Genomic DNA, 24,726 nt, shown 5'->3' on the forward strand with positions numbered 1-24,726 from the left:
GTGGGAAGAGAAAACTCTGAAAAGTTGGGGAGGGTTCCCTGGAGATGGTCTTGAGGCATGAGTAAGAGAAAGAGCAACCAGACAGAGGGATCCACCTCCCAGCAGGGTCAGCCCTGTTAGGTGTGCAGGCGGGAGGGCTGAGCTGGCCCTAGGGATGCCTGAAACAATAAATCTTTTATGAAAACCATGCAAGGAAGGCTGATCTGCCTTAGATGCTGTCCAAAAAAAGCAGCAAGTTAGCCATTCTTCTGTTCAACAAACATTAACTGAGTGCCTATTATACATTTCTGTTCCAAACACCAGAGACACAGCCCTAAAATCCCTGCCCTGCTGGTGCTTACATGGAGCCTTCACATCTCCTTTCTCCACTCCCTGGAATCACCTCCCAGACTCCCTTCTGATCTCCTTCCTGAACTGTTGCTTTGCCTAGGGCCACTGAAAAATCGACACTGCATTTCTGACCTTCCAAAGTGTTCAACAGGGTGGTATGCTGCAGAGGAGAAATGACCTCCCTCTGGATACCATCAAAGAGATAGTTCAGCCAAGGAAGATGGTGTTTACTCTTCCTAGAAATAAACTTAGGGCTAAATATCATATAACAGTATCTCTATTTTGCTTATTTAACCACATGTTAAGTGCTTTACATCAAGTTATTAATTCCAAAACCTTGCAAGCTATCTTTATAGACAAGGGTATAGAAACTCAGAGAGGTGATGTAACTTGCCCGTGGTCACTTTAGTAGAATGTGATGGAGCCAGGGCTGGATCCAAAGCAGCCACCTCCCTACCATGTCATGCTGCCCTTCTCTGTGGGACAGACACTGGAACACACTCAGCAGAGAAGTCCTGCACATGGAATCCAACCCATCCAACCCTCAGAACTTCAGAACACACAATGGTGTAGGCAGCCTCAACTCTCATCAAATAGTTAGAATGTCCATGTCTGTACATGGAACACCATAACTGGATAAAGGATAGCGAACAGTGGAGTTGCCAGGAAATGGAGGTAGAGTCTCCGGAAGAGCCACAGATCACCCTCTTTCTATTTGTTCTGGAAGTCTGATACAGTGGTCCAGACAGTGGTGTCTGGAAGAATTTCATACAGTGATGGAAACATTCTGTATCTGTGCTTTCCTGTGGCCACCAGCCACATGTGGCTACTGACTACCATATTAGACAACACAGATCTAGATCTAGAATTGTCCGATTTCAGATCTGAGTTCTAATCAGAAAAATGACTGTCCCAAGTCCTTCAGCTGGACAAGAGGCAGAATACTGCCTATAACCTTGTGCTTCCCTTTTCCTGGGCAGGAATCTTCCATCAGCCACATGGCTCAGGCCACAGAGAAGTTTCTGGTGCAAGTCCTACTTCCCCACCCCAAGGCATCTGTGTAGATGGCTCAATTATACCCCCCTGTGAGTCAGGGCAATGGAAACCAATTCCAGGGCTGATATTGCTCTCAAATGGATAAGGCCTTTGCCTAGGGTAAGTGGGTCCAAAGGGATTCAGAGGTAAGATCAATTGGCTCAATTAAAAAATGCGGGCAGGGTGCCTTTTCAGAATAAGCTAGCACCATCGAAATTATAATAAAGATAATTATTCCCCAAACTGTCTCAGTCAAGTTTTAGAAGAAACCTTAATGACAGCACTACTTACTCCCTACAGTGACCTTGGTTAAATTATGTGATGATGTGTTTTAAAAAGGTGCAGAAAGGGAGCTGGCTTGTTAAACTGTTTCCCCAAGAGTCCCTCCATCTATGATAATTTTACTACTCTGTTATTTTGGATTAGTTATATGTCTACAGGTTCATGGCAGCAAACTGGCTAAAGAGTGGCTTATGCCCCATTTGGTGCCCATTTGACCCTTCCCTTAGCTCTGTGTGCTCAGCATCTGCTCTCACCATGGGCAGCAATAGGACCCAGGCATCCTGGAGGAAGTGCCCATCAGGCAGCCCTCACATGTCATGTGCCAGGAACAACAGGCAGCAGGTGGGGCCACCAGCACACCTGAGGCTGAGCTCTGTGATGGCCTGGCCAACTTACAGGAAACCAACCAGCATGTCAGGCTTGCACAATGCATGCCCTGCTCCCTTTCACTTGGATTTGCAGTTACAATTAATCAAACTAAGTATTTGGTTTCTTTTTATCTGGTTATATAATCTTGCAGAGGGATGGAGGAGGATTTCTAATTGTAAAGAGGTCAAACAGTTCTAGAAGGCTCCAGCCCACCCCCAAGTTCTCAAGTTCAGGAGGAAGACCTCTGATTCATGCAGGCCACCCTAGATGGTGAACCAGTTCTAACGGTGTCTAGCTGCGCAACATACAATGGCCAGGGCCGAGCTGCATTCCTCAACACCCTGGGCAAACAGCAAGCTTTGGCCCAAAGCAACTGGGATATAAAATTTATTTGCTAGTAAATTTGAAAGGCCAAGAAGTAGCCTCCTTTTTACTGAAGCTGGATTGTGGTGTCTGTGCTTGGAGTGGGGTGGGGAGGAGAGACAAGTGGGGAGGACTTCAGACCCAGGCACTGCTTCAACCTGAGTGACTCGCTGTGGCTTGTTCTGCCACTAACTCCACAACCAATTTCATCTGAAAGAGAAGAATGATGCTGCTGCAGTTTGAAAACTGTGTTACTGTAAGACTGATTTATTTGTAATGAGTAATATAATTTCTCATCTAGAACTAGTGCCATCTCCTAACTGGTCTCCTGCTTCTACCCTCTCTCCCGCCCACCATGTTCTACTTTCATCATAGCAACCATAGTGATTCTTTAAAAAAAAAAAATCAGATGGAGTCACACCCTGCGGCCCCCACTTCCACTCAGCCCCTGGCAGCCTGTAGGGCTGCAGGACCTGGCCCTCAGCTACCCCAAGAACCTTATCTGCTCTTACCAGGCCCACTCCCACTTCCCTCTCTGCTTCCTGCCCCACTGGCCTCCTTGCTGATCTGCAGCGGCTTTGCACTGGTGGTTGCACTACTGGAATGAATGCCCCTCCCCAGGTACCTGCACAGTTCCCTCCCTCAGCTCCATCAGGTCTTTGCTCAAAGTCATCTTCTCAACGAGGCTTAGCCTGACTACCCGATTTAACACTTACCCTCCTGATCCCCCACCCTGCCCCATATTTCTGTCATACTTATGCTTACTATTTATTGCTTGTCTTCCTCTGCTAGAATCTAAACTCCACAGATGATGGGGATATTTCTCTTTTTTATTCACTGATGTATCCCAAGTGCCTAGAACAGTAGCCTGGCAAATGGTCGGTGCTTAATAAAAATTTGTGGAATGTATGAAGGAATAGCACCGGAGTGCCTGCCTACCCAGGTCAGTCAAGGCGAAAGAGACCTCTATCAGCATTCCAAAACCCATCAATGAAAAAATAAGAGATGGGGAAGAAGATGATCTCGGAATTGGAGGCCATCCTTTTGGAACTCACAGTGGCCAGACCAATCAATGAAATGGATCAACATTTAGAGGCCCAACCATTTAATTAGAAAAATATTTGTACCTTAGTAATTCCCAAAACTCCAATGTTGGGACTGGATGAAGTAGAGCCATTCCCAGTACCAAATATGCCATCGAGAACACAGGAGAGACCCTCCACGAAAATGCCCCTAAAACGTAAAGGAATGGGGGAAAGAAAAACATTCATTCCATGGGAGAAATACGCTGAAATACACTCTAAATGGTTGTGACCCAAAGGCAGGGTCCACAGACCTGTAGCCTCCACACTCCCCAGGAGGGGTTAGCAATGCAGACTCTCAGGCCCCACCCCAGATCTGAAGACCTGCATTTTAACAGGATTCTCCATGCTCATTCAACTTTGAGAAGCACATCTCTGAACCACACATCAGACACAGATGTTTAAAAATTATTCCAAATTAAAAGATTTTAGCCAGAAATATAAAGTCATTTGTTGGAATCTAAGACAAACATGGGTCATCCATTGATTTGATTCCTTTCCTATTACTAATATAGTTTTATCAGAAAGGAAATGCTTTGTAATTTTGTAAACATTAGAACTTTTAAAAGAATCAGTATATAAATAATTTACTCATATGCAATAACTCCATTAGAGAAAAACAGAAAAACCAGGACTCTAAACCCCAACAGAACCAATGCAAGAGATGCTAAGACACCAGCCCTTTGGATCTCATCACACACAATCCCTTCTGGAAGGGCGGCAGCTGGCTGGGCAAGGCGGAATGATCTGGGCTGTTTTCTCTTCTCTGCAGCTTCCATAGGGCCCAATTTGCCCCCAGCATCCAGAAACTAAAGACCAGATGTGCTGAGAATATAAACTCCACAGCTCATAAACCTCTAGATTCTACAGACTTGATTTATTCCTGCTCTTGTCTCTCTCTATATGAATTGTAACTGTGACTAGAACTGCTGGGAAAACAAGAAATCAAAGGGGGCAATACATCCATGACCCAAACCAAGCAAAGAACAGTGGCGGTATCTGGTACTTGTTTTGGCGAGTTTAAGGTCTGCAGTGATCTCACAGAGAATGTCTTACACAATTGTTACCATGAGGAAGAAGGGTGGGAATTCTGCTCCATATTATGGATGAGGAAAATCAGGGCAAAATGGGGGCAGTGACTTAACCAAAACAAACAGCCAATAAAGAGCCCTGGTGCTTGGCTACTTCATGTTGAAACTCTTGGTTATCCAAACCAATGAGCAAAGTATGAGGCGCTGGGCCCGATGAAGAGCTCGTTTTTTCTCAGGAACGCACCTGTTTATTGCATGGATGGGGGGCGGTGGGGCACAGGACAGCCTTGCACAGGCGTAGTAGTCCCCGATAGACTCGATAATACTGGCAACGACCGCACTGAGCATGCCGATGACACCAGCCGCAGAGATGGTGGGCAGTCCCCATTGAACTAAGGAAGGAAAACAAGCATGAAAGTCTCATGAACTTCCTTAGAGAGGCAGGCAAAAGTTTTCAGGACACTGAGTCATTCAGTATGTTAGAGGACTCTACAAGATCCACTCAGATTTTTGAAGCTCATGGAAACTATTTGTTTATTTTTACACCTAAGTCATCAGTGCACTAGATGCCTGGGAATAGTTTCTGAGTTGGATGAAGACAGCCATAACCAGGATTGGTCTGCTTTACTTAAAAGAAGAAATTGTTTGGCTGGAAGAGGTGGGTGCTACTCTTCCTGCTTCAAAGCCACACTCAGTGTCTGTTAAATTACAGTTCAACACAGCCTGCTTTGTTGGCATAGGAATTTGTATGAAGAGGATTTTTAGCCCTGCTGTGCAAAGCATGATACAAAATAGTGCTCCTGCCCAGGGGGTGGCGTCAAATGAAAAATCACCAGCTAAATTTAAATCCCAACAGTAAAGCATGGCACAAAGTATAGACAACCCTTCTCTAGTATAATTCCAGCACTTTTGTTTTTTTTAAGTAAACCATGTTACGGAAAATTAAAGAGTTTCTTTTGAGAAAGCAAAGCAAAGTCCCCAGGTAGCTTCATTTTGAGTATCCTATCCAGATTTAATTTTTAGTACGGGTTTTTTTTTTTTCTTTAAAAGTATATCTATTTGGATACCGAAAACCATTGACCTTATTTAATAAAAATAGCATGAGGAACCTTCACTGTTAGAACGAATAGACTTCTTTGTAAAGTACCTAGACCTTCTTTCCCTGAACCGTTAGTTATAACAGAGCTACTAAATAGAAAGGACAGTGAAAAAAGACATGTATAAAATGTTCTCTTGTGCAGGGGCCAACAGTGTACTGAGGGATCAGAACACTAAAACATCTTGGAACCAGTGCAATGATTAGACTTCAAATGAAGGCAACCCAAACCAGGTCACAATGAGTACCAGTTAGGAAGTGAGGAATTAGCACAGTCCCTATCCAAGAAGGGCCTGGAGAGCAGGAGACAGGTGGAGAGGGCGTTCTGGGTAGGCAGCAGCCTGAGCATCAGTGGATGGACACAGCCGGGCAGGAATAGGCTAGTGCTCAGCAGAGCGGGGTGTGCAGCACGGGGCAGGGAGGTTTGGAAGGCCTTGACCAGCCCCCTGGAGGGGTTTGCCTCTGTCTCATAGGTAATGGGAGCAACCACAAGTTTGCGAAGAAAAAGATGACACATAAAGTCAGATGTGCAGAATATGCCTGGAGTAGGTGTGTAGACAGAATTTTTCCTGCCTGGAGCTCACTTTACCCTGTGGGAGCTGACCAGGGGGTGCAGAGGCAGCCTGTGGTCAGGGGTTCAAGATGCAGACCCACCAGCAACCGGCTTGGTCAACATCTCATCTCTGGATTGGTTTGGAATGGATTCTTCACATGCAGATGATTTCTTTATCAAGCAACATTTTGTGTTTTCTAAATAACCTTTTATATGGTTACCTTTGCTGATGTAGCACTGTGGTTTCATTTTAGTATCTTGATTTTGGGGGTTGGATTCTTGTTTTATTTTGCCATTTATTATTTTTCAGAAATTGCCTTTTATTTTCTGTCTTTTTACTTTTTTACTGCTTTCTTATTTTTTCCGCTTTGCCTGAAGTCCTTATTTTTAAAATCTTTATTCCATTTACTTCAACATTTAAAATTTGTAATCTTAATTTTTGATCCCTTTTCCTTCAGATTATTTATTTATTTAAATTTTAAACCTGCTGGCTTCCAGCCTTCTATTTAAGTCTGTTATTTCATCTTTCCTCTTATCTAGAAGCTTTAATTTATTTTGTTACTTTATAGCAGGGTTTCTCAACTCAGCACTGTTGACATTTTGGACCAGAAATCTGTATTTTAACAACCAATCCAGGTAATTCTTAGCATATTAAAGACTAAGAACCACTGCTCTAGATATATGAAAACTTGTCTCTGGATTAAGCCAAATCATTAGAGAGTACATAAGACTACATCCTCTGGCTCTGGAAGTAGCTCTTTATCTCGGGGAGCTCTGGCAATAGAGAAGCTGGTGGCAGTCAAGGGCTGTTGTCAAGAGGAGCCAGACAGCACTCTCTGCAGTCATGACATTAAGGCCCTGTCCAACTTAGTTATGCCTCCTTATGCATGGGCCCCATGGTACCTGAGCAAAATCTCTCTGGTCTCTCAACACATGCACAGCTGCTTCTCCTGGACACCCCCACTCTGTGTTTCTATTTGTGCTCATCTTGGGAGCCGCATGCACAGGCAACGAGGACCACCCCACATGTGCCGTGGGGGCTTCCTCCTACCTGCCCACCCATGCCTCCTCCTGACTCCCTCACCAATCGACTTTTAAACTCACTTTATCTCAAATTACATGTATGTTTATGAACCATGTACTGGGGGGGAATAGGGGGGACGAATTTGTGTATACATAAATACATACTTATACCATATAATCTGACGAGAATTTAGAAAGACTAAGCTTTTTACAGTGTTTGTAAATGTGTCAAGACCAGAAGGAACAACTGCCAGCATCCTTATCATTTAACATGCTTAGAACAGTTATCTTTTCTTTTTTTTCGGCCATGTCGCGCTACGTGGGATCTTAGTTCCCTGACCAGGAACTGAACCCGTGCCCCCTGCAGTGGAAGCACAAGAGTCCCAGCCACTGGACCTCCAGGGAAATCCTTAGAACAGTTATCTCTAACCCAGTCTTAATATCCTTGGTTTTTCCTCCTTGTCATAAAATATGAAAATGTGACTGCTGGACAGGGGCATAAATTGGTACAACCCAACTAAGTTCAGGTTTCCATTCTAATAAAAACCTTAAATGCCAGGAACAGACTCTTCACAATACAACAACAAGCATGTGATCATCACTGGGTTCACACCAATCACTTTCGGGGCTAGGGTCTAGAAAATGCTACACATGAATCCAAGTGATACCTCACAGATGGGGATTGTACATCCCTGCCACCTGGCCAAGAGTTACCCAACACTGAAATTATAACTTAAGATCCATCATCCATCCATTTGTGAATGAATATTAGTTTACCTGACAGCTGTGACCAAATTAAAAAAAAATTATAGCTACCCATTAAAAGATTATACAAAGTCCATCATGCTTGAGCCGTCTGCTAATCTTCAGGCCCCTCCCACTCAAGTCTGTTCATTTCAGTGGCTTGGGTACTGTGCAGCTCTGTACTTGCCTTTCTAAGCAGCTGCCCTCAAATCCTGGCCACCAGAGCTCAAATCTGGCAAGAGACCCCTTTATGTCTGGGATTTTGCCCTAGTGGAACCAAAAGAAACAACCAGTATACCTGAGAAGGGAGCTGGTTAGTCTCTGTGTGTTAATTATGGCCCTCTGGGGACAAAGCCTCCTGTCTCCCTTTTCTGCTGTCTAATCCTCTAAGGGTCAGAATGGTAAGACTTTCAGGGCATGCTCTGGGACAAAGAAGGCCTTCCGTGTTGCAGAGCCTCCTGACAACTTCCAACTCCTCTAGGTTGGGCCCTTGTGGGCTCCTGACCCCTCTTGGCCACCAGAATACTTACATGGGTATGGGACCTTAAACCACGGGGCTACCAGAAGCACACCCTGCCTGGCATCAGTTCGAGCATAGAAGCCGTACTTCATGCTATCAGGAGGGAAGACATCTGTTACTGTGAAGATGAAGCAGAGCAGCCAGGACACAAGGATGGCCAGGATGATCTGAAGTGGTCAAAGGAAAAAGCTCTGTCAGGCCAACAGAAGTGATGGTTGTTGGCAAAAGACGCCTTCCTGCAGTCGGAATATCATACCCCCGAGAGCCCATCATCATCAGTACTTTGCAGAAAAAACACATAAGGGATCTGCTTAGAACCTATTCCTTGAATGGAATCACATTTAGAGAGAGCAATTTTATGCAGTAAAGTTATTTAGCCCGAATCTGGCTAGTAAAATAAGAATAATGGACAATGGGCCTGAAAAGGCCACATGGAGTCAGACCTCCCTCAATTCCAAGGACAATCAATGTCCTCTCACATACTGCTAAAAGGGCTCCAGCATTGGAAACTTCCACTGCTTTTAAATTTTAGGTCTGTGGTGATTTGGGTGGTCATTAGTACCCTGATATCATCACACAGACATGGTCCCCCCAGGACGACCTGCTTAAAACCCCTCTTCTCATATAAACATTTTACATATGAACCAAAGGCAATATTGCCAAAAAAAAAAAAAAAAAAGGTGACTACTCACAGGGAACATTTTGAAAAGCTGTAACTTGTATGCAGTCCATCCTTTCTTGGATTTGTAAATTGGGAGAGGAAATTTAACATTTCTGGCATATTGAGAAAACAGTAATACTAGGAAAATTGTCCTGAGGAGAGAAAGAAAATGATCTAGGTTAAAGGCTGTTATGTCTGTGTTAAAAATAATACTCAAAGCTTCAATGGCAAAATTGACCACATGTGCTCAACTCATTTCTCTAAAAGCTGCTAGTCCTCTATTATTTGGGAAATCATATTTTTTGGAAATGATTTTTGGATCTTAACATTTCTAGATATGGAAATGAAATTGCCATGTAAATGCTTTCACTAAATATTCCTTAATAGGATAAGAAAACCCAAAGAATGTACACACTGATAGGAAAATCTCACACCATGTAAGGGAACAAGACAAGATGCCAGATACAACATACTGCACAGTATAATTACAACTATAAATTAACTAAAAAGCAGCTACCACACAAGAATGCATGTACACACACATGCGTGCATACAAACAGGTAAGAAGGACAGGATTCACAATGCTCACAAGGATTGGCTTCAGGTGGCAATGTGATTTGTGACCTTTTTTTCCCCACTTTTCTGTATTTTCTGATTTACTTGTAAGGAACATAAATTACTTTTAAAAAGAAAAAAGTAAAACTTCAATATTTAAGAAAGCTATATACAGTAGAATTCAATATTAATAATAATATTCCTGAGAGGTTTCTGTGTCAGACATTACACATAGGTCTTCCTGCCCATCATCCTAGCCTTCTACAGCGGCTTCTATAACCATCCACTTTACAGAGAAACAAAGCCAGCAGTCCAAGATCATGCAGCTATGTGGGCCAGAGGTCAAGCTCTACAGCCTGGGTTCTGAACTACCTTGCCACACTGTTTGTGAGGGCAGGGATGCCTGGGTTGACTCAAAAGTTTCTCTCTACCGAGTCCCACACTCTTGACCCAGGTACACTGAATGCTGCAGGAGGCAGGTCGGCTGGTGACCGCCCCTTGCAGCAGGACCCAACACAACCTCATCCATCTGGTGCCCCATGTGTGGCAGGTGTGGGATGGCTTCCCACTGCTGAAATGATGAAGGCGTACAACAATATGTCTCATCACCCATAGGGACTCATTCTTTCCCTTACAACCTGAGGTAGAGTTGGCAGGAAGAGTTGATTCTCAGTGAAAGTTAAGCTTAATTAATTGTTCCTCGGCACAATTCTAATTGCTGAGATGGAATTATCAGTTTCATTAAGAGCTGGTCAACTGCAGCTTCATGGTCACATTCCACCTGAGGTGTTGACTGCAGTCGGCCGCCACTCTACCATCTCCCCACCTATGCAGGCACTTTGCTGACCTGGTACCACCACAAAGTCATCAGACCAGTACCAGTTCAAGGATGAAAACATAAATGGTGCCCAAGTTATTCCAACTCCCCCAGGAAGGTGAAGTTTAACAAAAACCAATATGATAATGAGGGCTACTAAAACAGGTGTATTTTAAACTTAGACCAACGTAAAATTTTCATGTCTTAAAAAAGTTATTGGTTTTCTTCCAAAGTATATACTAAGATCCAAAAAAGCCTGGTATCTATTATTACTGTTATCATTATTGCAGGCAACATCCCACCTGACAGTTACACCTGCATTATGGTGTTCACTTTTCAAAGCACGTTTAAAAATGGAAAGGAAACACATAACAGAATCCAAGGAAGGTCACCCAGATCTCAGGCTCAAATATGGCAACTGAAATTGAGTAAATGAACTGGGCAGGTGAACATTACTCTTCTATTTTTATCCTCAAATACACCTGTGGGACAGGTAGGGCAGGCAGCCCCACTGCAGAGAGGCAGAAGCAGAGGCTCAGTGGTGGGTGATGTGTCTGAGTTCGTAAGACTTGGCCTAGTACATAAGGGACAGGATCTGAGCCCGGATCCTCAGGCCAGGGTTCCTGTCCACCACATCAGGTGTCTTCCATCTCATGTTACATTTTGCTTGTTTGTCTACCTTTCTTTTAAACTTACCTATATTATGCAAGCAATGCATACTAAGATGTAGACAAATTATAAAAGGCAGATAAGCAAAAAGAGACAAAATCTTGAAGACTGCTCATCATCTCACATTGGGCGATAAGCATGCAGCATTCTGGTCTATCAATTCCCAGGGCTTTTTAGAGCAGCAGTCCCCAACCTTTTTGGCACCGGGGACCAGTTTTGTGGAAGACAATTTTTCCACAGACGGGGGTGGGGTGGGAGGTAGATGGTTCAGGTGGTAATGTGAGCAATGGGGAGCGGCAGGTGAAGCTTCGCTCACTCGCCCGCCACTTACCTCCTGCTGTGTGGCCCGGTACTTAACAGACTGCAGACCAGTACCGGTCTGCGGCCTGGGGGTTGGGGACCCCTGTTTTAGAGCATGTCATCGGGTCCCAGGCACTGGGATTAGAGAGGGAGACAGGACTAGCTGATGTCATCCTTGCCTCTAGAGCACAAACAGGTCATCATTTGGCCCAAACTCGAATCATACTTTACATGCTGCTTCCCAACTAGCTTGCAGCCTCAGTTAACGCCCTGACCTCAAGAGATGGCAACCTGCATCAGCACCTTAGTGGCTGCTTAGTATTCCATCTAGTGGATGTACCACGTCTTGTTTAAACATGTCCCCTAAGGTACGACATTGGGAGCAACAGAAACAACTGCAATGAATCATCCTTCCCTGGCACCAGTCTGAATGTCTCCTTATAACAAGTTCCTAGGACTAGAACAGATCTGTCAAACAGTGAACACCTTATTAAAAAGTGTTTGAGGGCTTCCCTGGCGGCGCAGTGGTTGAGAGTCTGCCTGCTGATGCAGGGGACACGGGTTCGAGCCCTGGTCTGGGAAGATCCCGCATGCCGAGGAGTGGCTGGGCCCATGAGCCATGGCCGCTGAGCCTGCGCGTCCAGAGCCTGTGCTCCGCAACGGGAGAGGCCATGACAGTGAGAGGCTCGCGTACCGCAAAAAAAAAAAAAAAGTGTTTGATACAAACTGTTAAATACATACAGAAAGGATGGGTGAATTTACAATCCCACACAGAGACCAATGTCTATCTGCTGATGTGACCAACAAGGGTTTAATTTCCAAAATATACAAACAGCTCATACAACTCAATAACAAAAAACCAAACAACCCAATCAAAAAATGGGCAGAAGACCTAAATAGACATTTCTCCAAAGAAGACACACAGATGGCCAACAGGCACATGAAAAGATGCTCAACATCACTAATTATTAGAGAAATGCAAATCAAAACTACAAATCAAAACTACGATGAGGTGTCACCTCACACCGGTCAGAATGGCCATCATTCGCAGTGGTTAAGAATCTGCCTGCCAATGCAGGGGACATGGGTTTGAGCCCTGGTCTGGGAAGGTCCCACATGCCATGGAACAACTAAGCCCATGTGCCACAACTACTGAGTCCGTGTGCTGCAACTACTGAAGTCTGAGCGCCTAGAGCCCATGCTCCGCAACAAGAGAAGCCCCTGCTCACCACAACTAGAGAAAGCCCACGCGTAGCAACGAAGACCCAATGCAGACAAAAATAATTAATTAATTAATTAATTAATTATTTAAAAAAAAGAATGGCCATCATTATAAGGTCTATACAAAACGAATGCTGGAGAGGGTGTGGAGAAAAGGGAGCCCTCCTGCACTGCTGGTGGGAATGCAAATTGGTGCAGCCACTATGGAGGTTCCTCAAAAAACTAAAAACAGAGTTGCCATATGATCCTGCAATCCCACTCTTGGGGATATATCTGGAGAAAACTAATTCAAAAAGATACATGCACCCCAATGTTCACTGCAGCACTATTTACAATAGCCAAGACATGGAAATAACTTAAATATTCATAGATAGATAAATGGATTAAGAAGATGTGGTACAGAAACTAACACGATATTGTAAATCAACTATACTTCAATTTAAAAAAACCACCTACACTTAAAAAAAAAAGATGTGGTATATATATGCAATGGAATACTACTTAGCCATAAAAAAGAATGAAATAATGCCATACGCAGCAACATGGATGGACCTAGAGATTATCATACTAAGTGAAGTAAGTCAGAAGGAGAAAGACAAATACCATATGATATCACTTATATGTGGAATCTAAAATATGACACAAATGAATTTATCTATAAAATAGAACAGACTCACAGACATAGAAAATAGACTTGCGGTTGCGAAGGGGGAGCGGGGAGGGGAGGGATGGACTGGGAGTTTGGGAGTTTGCATTAGCAGATGCAAACTATTGTATATAGAATGGATAAACAAGAAGATCCTGGGACTTCCCTGGTGGTCCAATGGTTAAGACTTCATGCTTCCACTGCAGGGGGCACGGGTTTGACCCCTGGTTGGGAAACTAAGATTCTGTATGCCGCGTGGTGCAGCCAAAAAAAACACCAAAACCAAACAAAGAAACAAAAAAATAAAAAAACAAGGTCCTACTGTATAGCACAGGGAACAATATTCAATACCCTGTGATAAACCATGATGAAAAAGAATGTGTATATATACGTATAACTCAATCACTTTGCTGTACAGTAGAAATTAACACAACATTGTAAATCAACTATACTTCAATGAAATAAATTTTTTTAAAAAGTGTCCATTTGCTACTCACTGCAACACAGGGTCTTATACTTTTAAATCCCTACTAATTTCATCAATTTACAAAACTGTATCATCATTTATTTTAATGTTCATTCTTTATACATGAGAATAGGTATTTCAGCATTGTTTGCAACAGCAAATATTTTAAACAACGTGCTTGAGTATCAACTGGGGAATGGTTTAATATAGACTATTTCATACTACTTAACATTGTGCAGTTGTACAAAAAATGAAAAAGACCTAAACACATTGTCTTGGAAAGGTGACCCCGACAAATTATTGGGATGAAAAACAAATTATAAAGTAATGGTAAAGCTGTATATATGTACATGTTTGTATTTCTGCATCAATAATATATAAAATATGGAAGGATAAATACTACATTTTTGTTAGTTATTCATGAGAAGATTTTTTAGAGGGATGGGGGTGTGTGGGAGGGGCCATTACTTTACTTTACATGTCTCTGTTTAATTATTATTAAACCTCAAAATCCTAGAATTTCAATGAATTTGGGGGTACAGACAAAATGAGACTTTTCTTGAACATTTGGTGATGGTACATGGCAACTTATTACACTATTCTACTTTTGAATAGGTTCTAAGTTATCCACAAGAAAAGTAAACAGAAAATAAATATTCTCAGGATAAACACGGGACTTAATGCATCGTGTTAGAAACGGCAGGTACTGGTTCACCACATTTCCTCTTCCCTGAGAGTCTGTCTCTAAATGCCACATCTATTGGCTGACTCAGGAGCCCATGTTGACCCACCACCAATACCCCCACTGCTAAAGCGTTCCATGTGAATATGCAATTTAATAACCAGGGAGGGCAACCCTTTGTAAACACTAATTGGTTTATTTGTATTTCTTTTTTTCTGTTAAGTGGTTGTTCGTACCATACCCTTCATTCATTACTCCACCAGGACTCTCTCTCCTTTAAATTAATTGGTGAAACTCTATGAATTGGGAACATCAGCCTTTCATGTGGTGTTTGTTATAAATATTTCCCCAGATTAATTTAAAATTTAGTTTCATTAGTTTTTGATGTGAGTTTTAAATTCATCAGCAGTAAAATCAATCTTTCTCTTTCCATATCTGCTTTATCTAACCTGTTTTTTATGATTAAACACTTATGTAGGTTTCCTTGTAGCATTTTCATGGTTTTATTTTCTATATGTAATTGAAATGTATTTCTGATATAAACCAGAAATCTAGCTTTTTTTCCAAATAATTATCTTACTACACAGTTCTCCCATTCCTCACTGATTTCGAATATGACCTGCCATCATATATTAAATATTAGTGTTTTTATTGGTTATGTTTCTAGCCTTCCTATTCTGCTCTACCAATGTCCACCCTGTCTCAGGTCACAGTATTGTTATTAAATTCTGGAATGTGTTTTAATTATTGTTAAGGGCAAGTCATCATTCCCTTCTCCCTGACTTTCTCTGTATTGATCCATATTATTTTATTTTCTTGTCTTATGCATTGGCTACACATCCAGAACAACTCTAAATGATACTGATAATAAACATGCTTATCTCAGTTTCTGATTTCAATAGGCAGGCCTAATTTAAGTCTTTCACCATTAATGTATGGGGCATTTAAAAATCTTATTTATCACTGCTAACAGTTTGCAGTAGGGACATAGGTTGAACTTGATCAATTTTTAAAAATTTGTCACCATGATTTTTAATAATAAAACCCACCAGAGACCTATAATGAATTTTATTAATAAATTTTCTAATATTTAATCATCCTTGAGTTCCTGAAATGATAAATACATTGCCCTTTTATTATACTATCTAGAGTGGCGTTTTCCCAAACCATGTTCCAAGGAACATTCTTTTCAGATTATGTTTATAGATGTAGCACTTCAAAAATTAAGTATGTGCAGAGCTGTATACTAAGGCTCTTTTCTGAAAGTTTTCTATACATTCGCATCTTAGAGATTGTACGGAGCCTTACAGTAGACAAAAATGCTGAGCTTTAGATGCTACTACCTGAATATATTTGCTCAGGGTTTTACACAACCCCAGGAAGGAAGAAGTTGGTCCAGGATCTCCCTTTTGCATTAGCTCTGTCAGGATTTGCCATTAGGATAGAACTGTGAAGTTTCCCTTCTTTCTCAAAGCTCCAGGAACAGTTTAAACAGTGCAGGAATTCTCTGTTCCTTGAAGATGTAATACACTCACCGCCTAACCAATGGAGCACATCCTTTAGGAATGAAAGTCCTTCCACAACATCTTTGACTTTTCTTCCCATGGTCAAGGGTGTGTTCATACCTCCAGACCCTCCCACTTCACTTATTCACAATGTTCTCACTGAATGCCTGCCCTGGGACAGATGGTGAACCAGGTGCTGGCGGTGCCATGGTGACTAGCATAGAGCTAAGGCCCTGCCCTCATACAGCTGATATCCCAAGCACAAAAGAAGAGCTCTGGAAACTAAAAAACAGGAGAGCAGAAATAAAAACCTCGATGGAAGGAGTCATAAAGCTGAGGAAAATTCCTATGAATAGAGAAAAAAGACGAAGAAATGGAAGACAGGAGAGGAAAGTTAAGAGGATGACTTTGGGAGGACCAACATTCTAGAAGTTCCAGAAAGAGAGAGACAAGCAGGGATGGAGGGGAGGAGGGCATCTTTGAAGTAATTCAAGATCATTTTCCATGAACACCTGAGATTCCAAAGAGAAGAGGCTCAGAGTGCCAAGCCCGAGATGTAAACAGACCACCAAGGGGCAGCATGTGAGGTTTCAGACATCCTGATGACAAGACCTAAAAGCTTCTAGAATTCCAGCAGAAAGAGGAGACAGAAGAGGAGGCCTTGAAGAGATAATGGCCAAGCATTTTACAGGACTGAGAATGGACAGGAAGGGAACAAAAAAGGAGCTGGAGACCAGTTTGGAAGTGATGGCTGGGAGTGGTGGCAATGACAGTCCAGAGGATAGACTGGGGATTTGTTTATTCTGGAGGTAGGACAGAATGATGGGCTGTACGTGGGGAATGAGGAAAAGTGAAGAAAGAAGGATGACTGCAGGGCTTCTGGCTTAAGCACCTGGGTGTGTGGCTGTGCCATTGAGAGGACGACAGAAGGGACTGGTTTGGGGGCAAGGTGGGAATGAAAAGTTTGGAGCTTTCTTCCTTTGAAGTTTGAAATGTCTTGTGTAACAGCAAATGGAGAGGGCAAGTCAGGAGTTCGATCTCTAAGTCTGAGTTCAGAGGCCTGGGCTCAGGTTCCTGTGGAAGCCACCAGCATAATGCATGTCTGTTGATGCCACGGACTGGATGAGATGTCCTAGGGGAAGAGCATGTGGACAGGAGGAGGCCCAGGACCAAGTTCTGAGGAGCCCTAACATCCAGATGTCAGGGGGAGAAGGAGTCAACTTTGATTATTTATCAAATGAAACAGCTGGGAAACCACCTATTTTATTATTATTATTTTTTTAAGTTTCGGGGCAGGAACACAGATTCAACACATCCTCCCTGGAGCTGCAGTTTTATCCCTCTCTTTGTGCGTGCATTCCTTTCTCACCTTAATTAGCCCTGCCAGAAGCCTATCTATAGTATATGTTTGCCATTCTCCAAAGAACCACCTTTGGGATGTATCACTTCTATTTGTTTCATGTTTTTTGTATCTTTACTAATTCTTTCCCTGCTTTCACTGTGTTCATTTTTTATCACGTTTTTCTAGTTTCTGGAGATAAGCTCTTCATGTACTTTATTTTTATTAGACTTATCTGGAGAACAATGACTGCTCTGTGTGACCAGTGCTGTCATCGTCATCATTTGCTAAATTGTCAGCACTTGTGAAGTTTTGAGTTCCTCTCTGAGTTATTTACAATGGTGTTTTTTTTTACAACTTTATTGGTGTATAATTGCTTCACAATGGTATATCAGCTTCTGCTTTATAACAAAGTGAATCAGTTATACATACACACCCCTTCCCATATCCCTTCCCTCTTGCGTCTCCCTCCCTCCCTCCCACCCTCCCCATCCCACCCCTCCAGGCGGTCACAAAGCAGGGAGCTGACCTCCCTGTGCTATGCGGCTGCTTCCCACTAGCTATCTATTTTACGTTTGGTAGTGTATACATGTCCAAGGCTCTCTCTCGCTTTGTCACAGCTTACCCTTCCCCCTCCCCATATCCTCAAGTCCATTCTCTAGTAGGTCTGTGTCTTTATTCCTGTTTTACCCCTAGGTTCTTCATGACATTTTTTTTTCTTAAATTCCATATATATGTGATAGCATACGGCATTTGTCTTTCTCTTTCTGACTTGCTTCACTCTGTATGACAGACTCTAGGTCTATCCACCTCATTACAAATAGCTCAATTTCATTTCTTTTTATGGCTGAGTAATATTCCATTGTATATATGTGCCACATCTTCTTTATCCATTCATCTGATCATGGACACTTAGGTTGTTTCCATCTCTGGGCTATTGTAAATAGAGCTGCAATGAACATTTTGGTACATGACTCTTTTTGAATTATGGTTTTCTCAGGGTATATGCCTAGTAGTGGGATTGCTGGGTCATATGGTAGTTCTATTTGTAGTTTTTTAAGGAACCTCCATACTGTTCTCCATAGTGGCTGTACCAATTCACATTCCCACCAGCAGTGCAAGAGTGTTCTCTTTGCTCCACACCCTCTCCAGCATTTATTGTTTGTAGATTTTTTGATGATGGCCATTCTGACTGGTGTGAGATGATATCTCATTGTAGTTTTGATTTGCATTTCTCTAATGATTAATGATGTTGAGCATTCTTTCATGTGTTTGTTGGCAGTCTGTATATCTTCTTTGGAGAAATGTCTATTTAGGTCTTCTGCCCATTTTTGGATTGGGTTGTTTGTTTTTTGTTATTGAGCTGCTTGTAAATTTTGGAGATTAATCCTTTCTCAGTTGCTTCATTTGCAAATATTTTCTCCCATTCTGAGGGTTGTCTTTTGGTCTTGTTTATGGTTTCCTTTGCTGTGCAAAAGCTTTGAAGTTTCATTAGGTCCCATTTGTTTATCTTTGTTTTTATTTCCATTTCTCTAGGAGGTGGGTCAAAAAGGATCTTGCTGTGATTTATGTCATAGAGTGTTCTATGTTTTCCTCTAAGAGTTTGATAGTGTCTGGCCTTACATTTAGGTCTTTAATCCATTTTGAGCTTATTTTTGTATATGGTGTTAGGGAGTGATCTAATCTCATACTTTTACATGTCCCTGTCCAGTTTTCCCAGCACCACTTATTGAAGAGGCTGTGCTTTCTCCACTGTACATTCCTGCCTCCTTTATCAAAGATAAGGTGACCATATGTGCGTGGGTTTATGTCTGGGCTTTCTATCCTGTTCCATTGATCTATCTTTCTGTTTTTGTGCCAGTACCATACTGGCTTGACTACTGTAGCTTTGTAGTATCGTCTGAAGTCAGGGAGCCTGATTCCTCCAGCTCCGTTTTTCTTTCTCAAGATTCCTTTGGCTATTCGGGGTCTTTTTCTTTTTTTTTTTTATAAATTAATTAATTTATTTATTTTTGCTGTGTTGGGTCTTCGTTTCTGTGCTAGGGCTTTCTCTAGTTGCGGCAAGCGGGGGCCACTCTTCATCGCAGTGCGCGGGCCTCTTACCGTCGCGGCCTCTCTTGTCGCGGAGCACAGGCTCCAGACGCGCAGGCTCAGTCGTTGTGGCCCACGGGCCTAGCCGCTCCGCGGCATGTGGGATCCTCCCAGCCCAGGGCTCGAACCCGTGTCCCCTGCATTAGCAGGCAGACTCTCAACCACTGCGCCACCAGGGAAGCCCTATTCGGGGTCTTTTGTGTTTCCATACAAATTGTGAAATTTTCTGTTCTAGTTCTGTGAAAAATGCCATTGGTAGTTTGATAGGGATTGCATTGAATCTGTAGATTGCTTTGGGTAGTAGAGTCATTTTCACAATGTTGATTCTTCCAATCCAAGAACATGGTATATCTCTCCATCTATTTGTATCATCTTTAATTTCTTTCATCAGTGTCTTATAATTTTCTGCATACAGGTCTTTTGCCTCCTTAGGTAGGTTTATTCCTAGATATTTTATTCTTTCTGTTGCAATGGTAAATGGGAGTGTTTTCTTGATTTCACTTTCAGATTTTTCATCATTAGTATATAGGAATGCCAGAGATTTCTTTGCTTTAATTTTGTATCCTGCTACTTTACCAAATTCATTGATAAGCTATAGTAGTTTTCTGGTATCATCTTTAGGATTCTCTATGTACAGTATCATGTCATCTGCAAACAGTGACAGCTTTACTTCTTCTTTTCCAATTTGGATGCCTTTTATTTCCTTTTCTTCTCTGATTGCTGTGGCTAAAACTTGCAAAACTATGTTGAATAAGAGTGGTGAGAGTGGGCAACCTTGTCTTGTTCCTCATCTTAGTGGAAATGCTTTCAGTTTTCCACCATTGAGGATGATGTTGGCTGTGGGTTTGTCATATATGGCCTTTATTATGTTGAGGAAAGTTCTCTCTATGCCTACTTTCTGCAGGTTTTTTTTTTTTTATCATAAATGGGTGTTGAATTTTGTCGAAAGCTTTCTCTGCATCTATTGAGATGATCATATGGCTTTTCTTCTTCAATTTGTTAATATGGGTATCACGTTGATTGATTTGCGTATATTGAAGAATCCTTGCATTCCTGGAATAAACCCCGCTTGATCATGGTGTATGATCCTTTTAATGTGCTGTTGGATTCTGTTTGCTAGTATTTTGTTGAGGATCAAAACATCTATGTTCATCAGTGATATTGGCCTGTAGTTTTCTTTCTTTGTGACATCCTTGTCTGGTTTTGGTATCAAGGTGATGGTGGCCTCGTAGAATGAGTTTGGGAGTGTTCCTCCCTCTGCTATATTTTGGAAGAGTTTGAGAAGGATAGGTGTTAGCTCTTCTCTAAATGCTTGATAGAATTCGCCTGTGAAGCCATCTGGTCCTGGGCTTTTGTTTGTTGGAAGATTTTTTATCACAGTTTCAATTTCAGTGCTTGTGATTGATCTGTTCATATTTTCTATTTCTTCCTGATTCAGTCTTGGCACGTTGTGCATTTCTAAGAATTTGTCCATTTCTTCCAGGTTGTCCATTTTATTGGCATAGAGTTGCTTGTAGTAATCTCTCATGATCTTTTGTATTTCTGCAGTGTCAGTTGTTACTTCTCCTTTTTCATGTCTAATTCTATTGATTTGAGTCTTCTCCCTTTTTTTCTTGATGAGTCTGGCTAATGGTTTATCAATTTTGTTTATCTTCTCAAAGAACCAGCTTTTAGTTTTATTGATCTTTGCTATCGTTTCATTTCTTTTTCATTTATTTCTGATCTGATTTTTATGATTTCTTTCCTTCTGCTAACTTTGGGTTTTTTTGTTCTTCTTTCTCTAATTGCTTTAGGAGCAAGGTCAGGCTGTTTATGCGAGATGTTTCCTGTTTCTTAAGGTGGGATTGTATTCCTATAAACTTCCCTCTTAGAACTGCTTTTGCTGCATCACATAGGTTTTGGGTCGTCATGTCTCCATTGTCATTTGTTTCTAGGTATTTTTTGATTTCCTCTTTGATTTCTTCAGTGATCACTTTGTTATTAAGTAGTGTATTGTTTAGCCTCCATGTGTTTGTATTTTTTACAGATCTTTTCCTGTAATTGATATCTAGTCTCATAGCGTTGTGGTCAGAAAAGATACCTGATACAATTTCAATTTTCTTAAATTTACCAAGGCTTGATTTGTGACCCAAGATATGATCTATCCTGGAGAATGTTCCATGAGCACTTGAGAAAAATGTGTATTCTGTTGTTTTTGGATGGAATGTCCTATAAATATCAATTAAGTCCATCTTGTTTAATGTATCATTGAAGCTTGTGTTTCCTTATTTATTTTCATTTTGGATGATCTGTCCATTGGTGAAAGTGGGGTGTTAAAGTCCCCTACTAAGAACGTGTTACTGTCGATTTCCCCTTTTATGGCTGTTAGTATTTGCCTTATGTATTGAGGTGCTCCTATGTTGGGTACATAAATATTTACAATTGTTATATCTTCTTCTTGGATCGATCCCTTGATCATTATGTAGTGTCCTTCTTTGTCTCTTCTAATAGTCTTTATTTTCAAGTCTATTTTGTCTGATATGAGAATTGCTACTCCAGCTTTCTTTTGACTTCCATTTGCATGGAATATCTTTTTCCATCCCCTTTCTTTCAGTCTGTATGTGTCTCTAGGTCTGAAGTGGGTCTCTTGTAGACAGCATATATATGGGTCTTGTTTTTGTATCCATTCAGCCAATCTGTGTCTTTTGGTGGGAGCATTTAGTCCATTTACATTTAAGGTAATTATCGATATGTATGTTCCTATTCCCATTTTCTTAATTGGTTTGGGTTCGTTATTGTAGGTCTTTTCCTTCTGTTGTGTTTCTTGCCTAGAGAAGTTGCTTTAGCATTTGTTGTAAAGCTGGTTTGGTGGTGCTGAACTCTCTCAGCTTTTGCTTGTCTGTAAAGGCTTTAATTTCTCCATCAAATCTGAATGAGATCCTTGCTGGGTAGAGTAATCTTGGTTGCAGGTTTTTCTCCTTCGTCACTTTAAGTATGTCCTGCCAGTCCCTTCTGGCTTGCAGAGTTTCTGCTGAAAGCTCAGCTGTTTACCTTATGGGGATTCCCTTGTATGTTATTTGTTGTTTTTCCCTTGCTGCTTTTAATGTTTTCTTTGTATTTAATTTTTGATAGTTTGATTAATATGTGTCTTGGCATATTTCTTCTTGGATTTATTGTGAATGGAACTCTCTGTGCCTCCTGGACTTGATTAACTATTTCCTTTCCCATATTAGGGAAGTTTTCAACTATAATCTCTTCAAATATCTTCTCAGTCCCTTTCTTTTTCTCTTCTTCTTCTGGAACCCCTATAATTCGAATGTTGGTGCATTTAATGTTGTCCTAGAGGTCTCTGAGACTGTCCTCAGTTCTTTTCATTCTTTTCTCTTTATTCTGCTCACCAGTAGTTATTTCCAGTATTTTATCTTCCATGTCACTTATCCGTTCTTCTGCCTCAGTTATTCTGCTATTGATCCCATCTAGAGTTTTTTTTTTTTTTTTTTGCAGTACGCAGGCCTCTCAGTGTTGTGGCCTCTCATGTCGCGGAGCACAGGCTCCGGACGTGCAGGCTCTGGATGCGTAGGCTCAGCAGCCATGGCCCACGGGCCCAGCTGCTCCGCGGCACGTGGGATCCTCCCGGACCGGGACACGAACCCGTGTCGCCTGCTTCGGCAGGCAGACTCCCAACCACTGCGCCACCAGGGAAGCCCCTAGAGTATTTTTAAATTCATTTAATGTGTTGTTCATCGTTGCCTGTTTCATCTTTAGTTCTTCTAGGTCCTTGTTAAATGTTTTTTGCATTTTCTCTATTCTATTTCCAAGATTTTGGATCATCTTTACTATCATTATTCTGAATTCTTTTTCAGGCAGACTGCCTATTTCCTCTTCATTTGTTAGGTCTGGTGGGTTTTTATCTTGCTCCTTCTCCTGCTGTGTGTTTTTCTGTCTTCTCATTTTGCTTATCTTACTGTGTTTGGGGTCTCCTTTTTGCAGGCTGCAGGTTCGTAGTTCCCGTTGTTTTTGGTGTCTGTCCCCAGTGGCTAAGCTTGGTTCAGTGGGTTGTGTAGGCTTCCTGGTGGAGGGGACTAGTGCCTGTATTCTGGTGGATGAGGCTGGATCTTGTCTTTCTGGTGGGCAGATCCACGTCTGGTGGTGTGTTTTGGGGTGTCTGTGGACTTATGATTTTAGGCAGCCTCTCTGCTAATGGGTGGGGTTGTGTTCCTGTCTTGCTAGTTGTTTGGCATAGGGTGTACAGCACTGTAGCTTGCTGGTCTTTGAGAGAAGCTGGGTGTCGGTGTTGAGATGGAGATCTCTGGGAGATTTTCGCCGTTTGATATTATGTGGAGCTGGGAGGTCTCTTGTGGACCAGTGTCCTGAAGTTGGCTCTCCCACCTCAGAGGCACAGCACTGACTCCTGGCTGCAGCACCAAGAGCCTTTACAATGGTGTTCTTTTGCTTGTAAGTCGTTTGGGGGTTTTGTTCACTGTTTTATTATTGGTTCCTAAAGTTTACTGCCTGACGGTAAATACAATTTCTCCTTTTTGGAACTTACTGCATTTCACTGAGTGAACATTCTTACATGCCTTCTACTCACCCATCCTGGTATGGAAATATTGACAACCTTTGGTGAAATGAGAAAATTAAGAGCAACACTGGATATTTTCCTATACCTTAATTTATAATGATACATGGATTACAATTATGAAAGGATTCACTTTATTTGTAAACCATGTTCTAACACAGAGAGGGAGAATTAAGTGTTATGGGTTAAGTTCTAGTCAGACTATTTGGGTTTTGAAAACCATCGTGGCCACTTACTAGCTGTGTGACCCTAGGCAACTAATTCTGCATCTTTGTCCCTCAATTTCTGTAGCTGTTAAACAGGGATAACACTGGTACCTACCTTAATTTATAATATATACAACCAGTGGTATGTAACACTGATGCACAGGCTCAACAAGTACTGCTTGTTTTTTAATAATTACGGAACATTTTACAAAGCAAAACAAAAACAACTGTATTGTATTTCTATTTTCTTGTGTTGTTATTAAATTTTTAAAGCAATTTTACTGATCGGTAAAATTCTAGAGTCTTGGAACCATTTCCCTATGATATGGTCAACTCTTACATATGTTCTACAGACACACACAGAGAATGTGGGTTCTATCTGTGGTATATAGAATTCTGTGGCTCTAATAATCAATCTTATAAAGTCCTGGATGTCTTTACTGACATTACTTAAAAAGGGGTATGTGACTTCTTTAATCAACTTCAAGTACTGTGCAAAAGGACTGGCACTGACTAGCAGGACTCTGGAAGGAGTAACAGCTTCCTGACAGGTGTGCAGAGCTATCTGACTGAGGAGCCACA

At 41.7% G+C, this 24,726-nt stretch overlaps 1 protein-coding gene across 2 annotated transcripts in view; it reads right to left on the bottom strand.

The window, feature by feature from the left end:
• Positions 1-24,726, bottom strand: part of SLC23A2 (solute carrier family 23 member 2) — a 147,312-nt gene that overhangs the window by 10,140 nt on the left and 112,446 nt on the right. The window contains exons 9-12 of one of the 2 annotated variants that reach the window (XM_081255496.1): positions 9,121-9,241; positions 8,439-8,595; positions 4,737-4,884; positions 3,507-3,612 (exon numbers count right to left, since the gene is read on the bottom strand). In XM_081255496.1, the coding sequence (XP_081111622.1) occupies positions 3,507-3,612; positions 4,737-4,884; positions 8,439-8,595; positions 9,121-9,241 (532 nt within the window). Of the gene's footprint in view, positions 1-3,506; positions 3,613-4,736; positions 4,885-8,438; positions 8,596-9,120; positions 9,242-24,726 lie in introns of those variants that run through there. The other variant, XR_014017534.1, reaches the window with a different exon arrangement.

This window comes from Mesoplodon bidens, assembly GCF_964165515.1.
Source record: "Mesoplodon bidens genome assembly, chromosome: 15".
In the NCBI taxonomy this organism is placed as follows: Eukaryota; Metazoa; Chordata; class Mammalia; order Artiodactyla; family Ziphiidae; genus Mesoplodon; species Mesoplodon bidens.